Source organism: Haemorhous mexicanus, chromosome 5, assembly GCF_027477595.1.
Source record: "Haemorhous mexicanus isolate bHaeMex1 chromosome 5, bHaeMex1.pri, whole genome shotgun sequence".
NCBI lineage: Eukaryota > Metazoa > Chordata > Aves > Passeriformes > Fringillidae > Haemorhous > Haemorhous mexicanus.
Genome location: NC_082345.1, coordinates 70,050,611 through 70,062,642, shown reverse-complemented (window position 1 = coordinate 70,062,642; position 12,032 = coordinate 70,050,611). Strand labels below are relative to the sequence as shown.

Below are 12,032 nucleotides of genomic sequence, written 5' to 3'. Positions count from 1 at the left end.
CTGCCACAGCTCTTCTGTCAGCTCAAAACTAACAATAGTTTCCTGCCAGTGCCAACATTTTGGTTTACAAACAGAAACTACATCTCTTTAAAAGTAGGTGTCATGTTGCACTAATTTATTTAGGGAAGCCCCATCAACCTGCCAGGAAAAAGCCCAAATGAAAGAAGATAGATTTAAAGTTCCCTTTATTGAAATATAAATTAAAAAAATAAATATAACACCTTTTTAAAAATGTTCAGTCAATGTATCTGAAATGTATGCAAAGGGTTTTATAAAATTAACTTTACAATAGATTAATTAATTTAAATTAAAGAGTAAATATTTTACAATACCTCTTTGTTAGCAAAGCCCTATAAATGTGACATTACTGAACTTGAACCTACCACCTGCAAAGACAGCTTCTGGATGTGATTAATACATTTTTGGTAACTGCAACCTCCTGCAAAGATGAAGCTTCATTTCAGACTATGGAGATTGAAGACTTACTTTGTCCAAGTAAATACATGACAAAATAAAAGTCAAAAACTGTTTATCTGCCTCTTTGACCAAAAAATAAATTTTAAGTGCAAGGAAAGCCACAACTTACCAGCCATAAATATCCTAAAATGTGACCAAAAACAAAGGAAGGATTATGAAGGGACCAAAAATAAAGGAAGGATTATGAAAACAAACTTTAAAAATAATTTTAAGTCTGTTTAAATACAGACAAATTTCAAAAATATTTCACTTGTGTTCTGATTGATTTCAATAGCTGTACTATGAGAAAAAAAATCCACAAGGGTCGAGAAGCTGCATGATTATGTCAATTGAATAAATAAAAATCCAGCATAATGAAATGCAAATATTAAAACAACAAGTAAGTTTCTATTAACATGCCTGCATTTCCCCTATGTGATACATCAGTTTTGTGCAAAGTATTTGGGTTTATATTTTATTGCTACTCAGGCACCCTGTGTATTCAGAGGAGCAGTTTAATTACAGTATTGGTGAGAAACTGGGTCATCCAAGATCTGATTAGCCCTCTGGAGATGCCTCTCCTTGCTTAGCATAGAGGAAGCCCAAGATTACCACATTCCTGAACAACTTAAGCTACAGTTCCATGCACACTTCCAGCAAGGCAAAAACAGCATTTACCAGAATCTCACCCACAGATCACTGATGCCCACCCCTGCACTGTTCTCCCTGCAGGGCAGCAGTGCATCCACAGCTGCAGCTACCTAGGCAAGAGCTTAGGGAGCCCCCCAAAATTGCAGTCAGGCTCATGAATGCTCCTGTAAGAAGGAAGAATGCAGGAATTCAGGCAGGCAAAGGACACCAACCCATTACTGGCATGGGCAACATTTTAAAGAGGTCATGAAATTTTAAGACCCCGACTTCAGCCTTGGCTCCTGCAGCCCAAACCTTTCTAATGAAACTTCAATCAAAACTTCCTGGTTGAGACCACATAGATTTCTGTAACTCATTAATTCTGTATTTTGAGTCAGAAAATCTCCAGCCCAGTTGCTCACAGTCTCACCAGGTACCAGCTGCACTATAAAGAGGAGAAAGAGCAGCAAGTAGCAGTACCCCACAAAAAAGAGATCTGAAAAGTTAAGACAACACAGAAGAGCAACAGTGAATCAAGACCAAGTGACAAGTTCTCCCACTACAAGATTCCAGAGCCAAACAACATGTCTTTTTCATGCTTCAACACCCCACTACAAAAAAGTTAATAGTGTACTACAACTGATGCAAATTCTCATGTGCCACTACAGTTACAGCAGTAAATTCCCTTGACAGCTTCAATAAAAGAGGAAAAATTAAATAAACACTGATATTATCAATGAAGCAATTTTTAGGGGGTCACTAATATACAGTGGTTTACTATTTAAGAGTCTTATGGGTTTCCTTCTTTTTCACATAGCTGAGTTGCAGGGAGGTTACTATTATTTAACTCTTAAAAATTTTTACAAACATTGTTCAAGTCTTCAAAGTCACCTTTTGCAAATCTGCATTATGGTTCTTTGTCCCCTGTAGCCAACAATTCTTTATTATTCAGAGCTTCAGTTTTTCACAGAGAATTACTATTTCAAGTTTTAGGAAACATAACCCAGGACACACAATAGCTACTTCTCTATTTCTCAGGTCACAGTATTTATGAAGATTAGAAGGTAACTGTGCTGTGAAACCACAACAATTGTGAAAACAATCCACTAACTGTAGCTTCAAACTTGCATTTTGACTAGGCTTTCAGGGTTCATAGTTCAAAACTAAAACAAAAACCTAGCATGTAACATAATAATCTGACATCTTTTAACTATTCATTATTATATATTGTTAAAGTATTTTAGTTTGTTTGTAAGCTTTCCTTCCCCAGCCTGCAGTTGTCTCAGTGAATCAGAACCTAGACTTTTTCCTTTCTTCCATTCAATCTCAGCTCATTGCAAAGAAGTGATGACTACAGAGCCTCTTCCACCAAATCATTCAGTTTTAAAATTATTTGCAACACTTTACCCACACTACATAAAATGCACAGCCACCTACACTTCGGGTAAAACAAACAAAGTCTATGTCTCAGTATTTACTTTATGAACAGTTTGACTTGGTCCTCAGTTCACTACAGATTCATTCTGACACACCAGGAGGGGAGCCGGGGCTGGGGGGAATGAGCCAGCCTTAATTCACAGACTTTTCTTAGGACAGGGATGTCCAGAACACTTTCCTCAGCTGCAGCACAGAAAAAATAACGTGTAGAATGGTTTAGGCTGGAAGTGACCTTAAGATCATCCAGTTCCTATGCCCTGCCATGGACAGGGACACCTTCCACTTGACCAGGCTGCTCAAAGCCTTATCCAACCTGGCCTAGGGGGACCCACTACAGCACTGCATCTTGATCTGGCTGACCTAAAATGTTAAGGCTGACCTTAACATTTGTTTTAGCTCCCAAGTTCATTGTTCATGAACAGGGAAACTGACAGCCAAAACTATTTCTTTACAAACAGTATGAGAACACAGAAGAAAAGAAACAAAATCTACGTTTTCAGAAATCCCAAAACCACAAGGTTTTTCTGTGAACACAGACTAGAAAGCCAGAGCTGTAATGAGAGGCCAAGGTATGTAACCAACCATCAAACAGAAGCAACCTTTAATCACACCATTGTGGACTTGATTTAAACTGGTGAGGCAAAAACTGCCCCCATCATTACCAGGCCACACCAAACATTTGCAGAATGTAAGATTACACTGCACAGCATCTCTCAAAATGTGTTCTCTCACACAAAAGGTGTTCCTACCCTCAGTCAAACAGAAAGAAAACTAGAATTGATGGGAGTGAAGCACAAAGAAGCAGGTGATCTTCCCAAAGGCATGCAGCATTAAGTTTTTAGTGTGTTAGAAATAAAACTAAAAGCGGAAAGACAAAGTCAGGAAAGAAATATTCTGTATTGTAAGTTGGCACTGCATTTTATACATTCAAGGGGAAAAAAATTAAGATGTCAGCAGCTTGTTGCAATAGCGTGCACTAACCTTAAATTTCACTGCAGCAGCTCAAATAATTTCAGTATACTGACCTTTGCTCAAAGGAGAAAAGCACAGGACAATCCCCAAAAATAAAGAGCACAGTTTATAGAATTTATCATGACACTACACATTTTCTGGTCACTAAATATCTGGAGAAAATGTAGATTAAACCAATTCTTTCTGTGGTAGGACATTCTAGGCAGGTTGCATCCACCAGGATTTCTCTGAAAAGTTATCTTTAAATACAAAACAAATCAATAATCAACTTTACTTAGCTACATTTGATATTATTAGAAGCCCTTTAAGGATATGACCTCAGTGTCCTTTAAGGCATACAATGGAAAAGCACAATTTCAAATACAAATCTGTCTTACCCTTATTTAGAAAGACAAAAAAAATAGACATTTACAAAGCTATTCCACAGAAATAAAAGCCTTAACAGTGACTGCCACAGTTTAAACAGATTTTTTGAACTGTCCAACAACAAACTACCACCATGAATGGTGAACTCTGCAAGTCTGTCAATGCTCTTCCCAACACAGGGAAAGATCCAGTACAACAGGATCCATAGCAGGCACTGTAACTATTTAAAAAGTTTAAAAAAGTAATTCTCTCATTCACTTTCAAAAAGAAATTAACTTATCATTGGCTTAAAAATAAGCATATGTGTGTTTCATAAGTACCAGGATATTACCAGATTTACTTCTACAAGGCATTCAAATAAAATAACAAGCTTTATGTTACAAATTTTATTTGGTAAACAACAAATATTATACTGTAAAAATTACTTCATCTAGTGAATAAAGTTGGCAAAAACCCCAAATAGATATGATCTGCCTGTGAAGAAATTTAGGACAAATATTAGAAAAAGGATGTAATCATTTTAGGACTTAGCATCAAGCACAGCCCTTCACAAAGAGCAATGGAAATATATATTGAATCAAGTACATCACAAGAAAATAACAAGTAGGATTCAATCATGTAGCCTGCACATAACAGCATTCTAAAACAGGAGTTTTTAGTGGCCTTCTGAAGGCTGAGATTACCTCATTTAAGATAGATTTTTTGTTTGAATGACACTAGGTGATGCAAAATTTAGGAATACTAGAGACTCCCACCATTTTTAATACATCTAGCTATTCTAGGTGCCCACAGATTTCGTGAATAAGCACACATATAGAGAACTGTGCAAATAAATGCAGCTTCATAAGCTATGGCACTTACCTTATTGACTGAGATATTTAACAAAGAGGAGCATAAAACTAAGGACTGCGCTTATAGTTCAAGTTTCTCTCAAGTAAACCATAAAATAAGAAATTCAACATCAGCCAAACAGAAAACATCTAATCTTTTCTAAACCATATTTTTAAAGAGTGGCACTTTGTGTTGTGCCCTCGAAGCCCATCCCAGCACAGGCCTCAGCATCCACCCTACCACAAGAATGTGGCATCCTGCACTGAAGAACATCATTCCTGACCACCACAAAAAGTACTGCCAAAACGCTGTCTTGCACTTGAATAAGGGTCTTCATTCTTCCTAATGAACAGCTGAACCCTCCAGCCTGGAATCAGCTCAAAATCTGGCCAAAACCGAGGGTGTTTTGCTCTGGCACTGTCTGTGTGTGCTGTACCCAAACCAACATCACCACAGCAGCACCCTGGGAGTCACACTTAACACAGCAACCATGAGTCAGTTATTGGTTATGTGTAAGACTGCACATAAGGCAAGGAAAAACACAAAAAGCTCCATAAATGAAGAGTCACATACAGTATTTGACAAATCAGGATGTTGGAAAAACTGCCTGGAAAATTGTCCTCTATGCAATACAGCAAATTTTTGAAATATCAGAAAGTAAACAAGTGTGAATAGCAATATGAAAGAAAATAGAAATAAATCAGTATAAAAACTAAAATAGTTCTACCTACAGCAGCATGAACCCTATAGTTCAGAAATTCTTCTGAGCTTTTTTTTGGTGCAATTTTTCCTCTGCTGCATTTAGCAAGCATTTCCTTCATCATTCCTTCTTATTTCCAGATGTCAAGAACAATCATTTTTCATTTAGTTTGACAAGAAATTTAACCAACAATTTTCTTTACTCGTTTCCTCCCAGAAACTCAAATGGTCTTATTTTACTAAGAAAGGATATAATTATCCTATGAACAAGATGCTTTTCCTTCAGCACGTTCAGTACAGTTGTGCTGAAGCTGAGCTACATTACAAATATAGTTCCTGTGCAAATTAAGCTTTATCCTTATTTCTACATGAGACAAGGCCAAGTAACATCGCTGACAAAAGCTGCATGAAGAAGTCTCACACCTGCAAAACTTATGAGACCTTCAAATACTCAAAAGAGTTCACTAAAAAGAGGTTATCTTACCCATCAGATGTGACCTAAAGCAAAACTTCCGGTGCCTTTCATCTGTTTTTTTCCACCAGAGCAGACATTAAGTCACAGTTTTCTGTGGCTCAGATCATTCCAATACATGCCAGAATTCCTTTGGGATCAAACATCTACACTGGAATTTGAGTAACATTTTTTTTTTTTTCTATAAAATGAAGTCCGTTGATTTTATGTTGGATTTTTACCAGTTATTTTAATTTACTAGGCAGTCACAAATTTGGAATTCTTAGCAAACCCAAGGCATTTTCCCCTCAGAGTTACATGTTTTATTTATACTGAATAAAACAAACACCACCTTGTTACAGAACTGAACTTCTTGAAAATGAGACCGGACTACAGAGAAGCCTTACAGAGCACACATTGATCAAAAATTTGCAGATTAAAAATGGCATCTGCCAACTCTAACTCTCAGGTTTATTTGGTTATTTTTACAGGACCGAAGTCACAAAACTAGTATGAATATTTTCAAGGAAACTCCCAAAAGCTGCTACAGAAGTACAGTTCTTCTAAACTACAACCTAGGGGTTTCTTTTTTTCTGAAAGAAAGAAATCTACTTACTCATGACTGGAAACTTCTTTGTATATAATCCAAGACAGGTCCTGAAGCAAGGTATTTTGTTGGAGAAGGTTTCTCAGAGGTATACATGTCCTGAAGTGGGAGGAAAATAAAAACACAGATAATTTTTTCAACTTCAAATCACTATAATATATGTTTACATATAAACTGTCTTTCCTACTCTCTTTCCATCCTCTTGGATTAAAAAAAAAAAAAAAAAAAGGAAAATAGATGTGTTTGTTATGACTGGGGAGCTTTAGAGCTTTAGTGCTTATGGATGTATTTGGCTGTTCATCGACTGGAAACGGGCACCTTCCTCTAACAATCACATTATAAACTTGTGTATGTACTTTGAAAAAAAGTGCTATAAAACAATGTTTGTTATCTCTTGGGAGCAGTTAAAAAGTTAAAAGTACAAGACTATAACATAGATATAGTAACTGAAAACTCCTAAGTGGTATTTTCCTTCAGCAACCTCAGCTGGCAAAGCAATGCAAAAAAACCCCACTTTTTAAAACACAAGAAATGCAATTAAGATTACTAAACAAGCACAGGTTGGCACTGACATCAAACATTTCCTTCTCAGAAACAAAACCTGAAAGAGCTACCATTTCTAGCAACTATAAACCTACAGTTCCAGCAATTCCTCATTGATTTCAAAAAAAGATACCCAAGTAGGGCAGATATGGATTCACTAACAATAAGCCTGGCCCTCCCTGAAGCCAAATATAGAGGACTTAATCTCCAACAATGACAGCACAGCAAGTACATTTTGAAAAATTTATTATATAATCTCCCTCCTGCTGCTAAAAGCAAGTTTATCCAAGTCTGATAGAACTGTTAAAGGAAAGAAACTTCACTCACAGCTGAGGTGAAAAGAAGAAATCCAACATATCTACTAAGCTGTACAGAGTTTTCTTCTAATACCTGCATAAATGGAGACTATCTGTAAATTATGTGATATTAAGGAATATTACGTAAATTAAGGAATATTATGTGATATATTTCCTCTTTTCAAAACAAATTAGAACCTGCTGAATCACCTGTGCTAATCCAGCCAGATATCTTGTGCTGACTTAGATTTCCTGATCTCTTCATGCTCAAAAAGAAAAAAAAAAACAAAGTAAAATGCAAAAAGACACAAGAAGAGATTTAACTTTTCCTAAATTATGACTTCACATAACATTTACAGATCTACAGCACATAGCAAAGTAGTACAGGAACTACTACAGGATATCACAAGAAAGTTCCTTTATCCACTGCTAAAACAATTTAAAAAAATAAAATAAACGTCAAAGCCACACACACCACGAAAAAAAGAAACCCAGCTGCCAAAAGGAAGCCTTTGGTAATGCTACAGATTGGAAATTACAACCAACTTCTTTGCACTGAAAAAGTAACACAGGGAAGAGACTCAGTAGGGAAAGACAGCAGCTGAAAAAATCCACACAGAAACATTCTAAAATTTTGTCTCATAAGCAGAGATGAACACAAAGCCATGAGATGCTACATCAGTGAAGAACAGTTTGGACTGCAGGCCCTGTCAACTTTCCATGAACGTCTGCTAAATTAAATGTTTAAGCACACACACCCCAATCAAAAGTGAAGTATCTGTTAAAACATATCATTAGAACTTGTCAGCTTCCTCTTGATTACTGGAGTCAAAATTAACAAATATAACTCCCATGACATTTAATTATTTACTGGGCTAATAACACCTGTTATGTTAAGAACATCAAATGGATCAGACATCCCTCAAACCAGGTCCAAAGCACTTTTGACCAGTTTCACACTAGTTTGGGGCCCAAATCCTTCTTGAATCTTAGGCATAATCAACTGGAAGACCAGAGTCTCCCATTCAACTTGATTTTCCAAAGGCATTATCTCCCCTTAGTTCTGTAAATATGAACTAACAATACTTTGCCTCTGAGACATCGTGTTACATGACATTTTATTGTGTGTATGTACAGGAAAAGGCTGTTCATTAGGAAAAAACAAAACAGCAGCTCTGAAAACCACTTAAGGCTAATAATAGCTTAATTATGCACCCTCATTGCTTATAAAAATCTTGTCACGTAACACTGAGGAAATGAGATGGGGATGATACAGAAGCTCTGTTCTACCTAAATGTGTGAAAAGTGAAGGCTCCAGTGCACCAGAGTGACCTGACCTCTGACTCCCAGCTACAAAGTGCTGCTCCTCTACTGCTTTCAGTGTCTAAATATTTTGTTTAGCTATTGCTAGCATCTGTTTAGCACACAATGCAGACTTCTGGGAAATTCAGCTGTTTTTCTCTGAAATAACACTATGTGTGTGTTTTCTATAATTTCCCTTGTAAATAACTTTAAAAAAAAATTTGTCTTTCATCTGTAATTTTGAGTACAGCAATAGCAAGCAATATTGAAAGTCAACACTATCAAACAGACAGTCCCTGTTTTCTATTGCATCGCAATAGCAACACCTTTACCTAGGGATGTGTGTTGGAAACTAAACTGTTTTCACTTTGCTTTCTCAGCCAACCTGATTTATTTCAATGCCTGAGAGAGGGTTCTCTCCTGTACAGAAATACTACCAACTAGTACAAAACAGAAAAAAAAGACTATTACTTGCTCAGTGTCTTTCTGGAAGACACCATCTTGGAAAAACTTTTAATTCAAAAGAGTGCCTGACACTCTTTCCACTTCCCCTTGCAATCAACAAGGCTACAATAAAAATAAAAAATAAAAAACAAACCACCAACCCACCCACACATACCCTTGATCTTTGTCTTTTCAAGAGCTAACCCTTGTATTCCACCTCATGTTTCCTCCAGTGACACACAGCTACTCTCTCACTGCTGGGAGCATCACCTCCAGTGGCTGTGAACCTACTGGCACACTTGAGCTGAGATTTGACAGGAAAACCTGCAAAGCTCTTTGCAACTTCAAATTCACACACACTCACAATACATTCAATCACCTGTTTCCATGGCTGGTGCCAGGTCTCTTTTTTACCCAATACTCTGTTTCAGGATAATTAGCAGGAGCCAGATTGCAAGCAAATTACAGCATATTGTACTTCCATGCAGTACGATTCTACCCAGAGAGGAGGTTTTCCTTTAAGTTAGCAATTAAAGATTCAGGTCTAGCCTGTGTGTGTGTTACTGTAGGATCTGTTTAAGTTAGATACTAAGGAGTTAACATTAAGAATTTATACCCCCAGCTCCCAAGAACCAGCAATCACAGGAGCAGCATGCAACTGCCCTGCTTAAACACTCAAAGACAAAACAGCCTAAAGAGAGCCTGCCTTGCACAAAACAGTATTTTAATGTCATTTACCATCTTCTTTAAACCAAACATTATGGCCCCTCACGGAAAACAGACAGATTTCAGAAACACTATGTTTTAGAGTTGCACAGATAGCTGGCTGGCCAAACATTAAGTCTGAAATTGGTGGTTTCTGTGCTATACAATCAGAGGGCAGAGGTACAGCTGGTTAAAAGGCAGTTCTACTAAATAATTATTTTACACTGCATCTCAGCTGAACGAACTTAAAAGTTATAATCAGAAACAACAAAAGTTAAAAAGCAGTAAAACTAAGTCACTTCAGAGCACAGTTATTAAAAAGAACATAACAAAAATGCCTAATATAGCACCAAGCCTCTGAGCACAACCAGCTCAGTAAAACGCCCAAGACAGCACAAATGCACAATTCACAACAAAGTGCAATTGCAACTGTTTCAGAACCTACACAGAATCACTGACTAGCAACAGATGAGGAAGCACATGGAAGTACAAATGAAACAAGCCCAACGACACACCCTCCTTTGTTCATAGCAGGAATATTTACACTACAAAGCACTGAGGCAAATCGCCTTTAGTTTCAGGCGCTGCTGATTGGCCGCTGCGTTTAATACACACACGCCTGCTAGAGTTGGAGTTTCGACTGTCACACAGCAGCTCTAGATTGCAGGGCGCGCAGCAAGCTAAAACACCATAGAAAACAATTATTTCATATAATTATCCTAACTGAAATGATCCTCCACAAGATACATTTGTTGTGAACAGGCCAGATGCGGATTTGTTTTCACTCCACTGTAATTCAGTGAAAGCTGAAAACCAGCTTCCCTCACAGCCAGTTTCCAGTGCAGCTGCCTCCTCCAAGCAGTAAACGGCACAAAGAAAGTTATTCTCGAGCATATGTGGGTGAACAACTGGTACAGGAGTTTAGAGACAGTGACTTTTAAGTCACCACTTGACTCTCGTTCAGCTGGCAGCTCAGTGGCTTCGGTGGTTTTCTACAGGCAGCCATCCACGCCACAGAAAGAACCTGAAACACCTGATAATAATTGGCTCTTTGCTGGCAGTCCCAGCGGAGACTGAGGGCTGGGAGAGAGCCACGGAGACCCAGGGCTGAGCACAGCCTGAAGGACGCCCTGTCCAAGCCCACCGCTGCCAGCCTGGCACTTTCCACCACATACCTGAAGTATTACAAAAAGCAGAGGAGGGAGCAGGTACAGAGAGAGCAGCGGTGCCAGAAAGTCACATTAAAGGGTTCAGCCATAGAAATCCTCCCTACTCCCGACTAGGGCGGCACTGTCGCCTCCCACATAGCCAGAAGAGGGGGGCTCAAGGAGGCCCCAAGTATCGGACCTACAGCCGTGACTCCCTCAAGCACACACCCACACGCACAGCCCCCCAGCCCCTCTCTGACTGCGGCTCCTCACGCCGCCACACCTCACTCCAACCTTACAATGGGACCAGGGTCATCTCCACAGGGCTTCCCCCGGGCTCCCCCAGCACTCCCGGCTCCGCAGCGTCCCGGAGCCCCCCACGCGCCGCCCCCTCCTCAGCAGAAAGAGCAGGGAGCTCCAAACACACACACACACACACACACACACCCCTCCGTTGGGAATGGAACAGTCCCAGCACCCCACTACCCTGCAGGAGCCGGCTCCCGCCACTTCCACCTCTCCGGCCTCGCGGGGATGCGCCCCCCCTCGGGGGAGGATGGTAGCGCCCGCCCCCACTGAGCCGGGAGGAACCCGCCCGCCTCAATGGAGGGTCCGGCGCGGCACCTCCACACACACACACGCGGCCCCCGCCGCACCCCCGCAATGGACGGGTCCAGCCGACCATCCCGGGGCCGCACAATGGCCGGAGCAAAGTCCCAGCTTGTCCCTACCTTTGCTCGGCTTCCTCCTCTTCCCGGGGCCTCCCTCCGCCGCCTTCCCCAGCGGCGCGTCCCTGCTCGCTGCCCCGGGACCGGCAGCCTCCGACCAGGAAGTGCCCCGATGTGACACCGCCGCTATGGAAACCCTCCCCGCCCCCGCCCCTCCCACAGGGCTGACCCGCCGCAGCCGCCATCTTGGGCTCGGGACGAGGTGCCTGCCCGGGGCTGGGAGCTGCTGTGGGGGAAAGGTGGGAAAAACACAAAACAGGCCTGGTGCCCTCAGAAACTTCTTGGCTGTGCTACATGAGCTGCCAAGGCTGCCAGTATGGACACCCATTCTCCTTCGTCCAGTTCTGGGCTCATTAGTGTTGCACCAAAAACATCGGGATAAATCAAACTCCCGAACCCTTTATTTTCTAGTATTGG

General features: G+C 40.3%; 1 protein-coding gene across 1 annotated transcript in view; it reads right to left on the bottom strand.

Annotated features, from left to right (window-relative positions):
- Nucleotides 1–11,745, bottom strand: part of USP6NL (USP6 N-terminal like) — a 122,983-nt gene extending 111,238 nt beyond the window's left edge. The window contains exons 1-2 of the mRNA XM_059847517.1: nt 11,619–11,745; nt 6,459–6,548 (exon numbers count right to left, since the gene is read on the bottom strand). Coding sequence (XP_059703500.1) covers nt 6,459–6,462 — 4 coding nt within the window. The 5' untranslated portion in view covers nt 6,463–6,548; nt 11,619–11,745. The remainder of the gene's footprint in view (nt 1–6,458; nt 6,549–11,618) is intronic.
- Nucleotides 11,746–12,032: the final 287 nt, after the last annotated feature.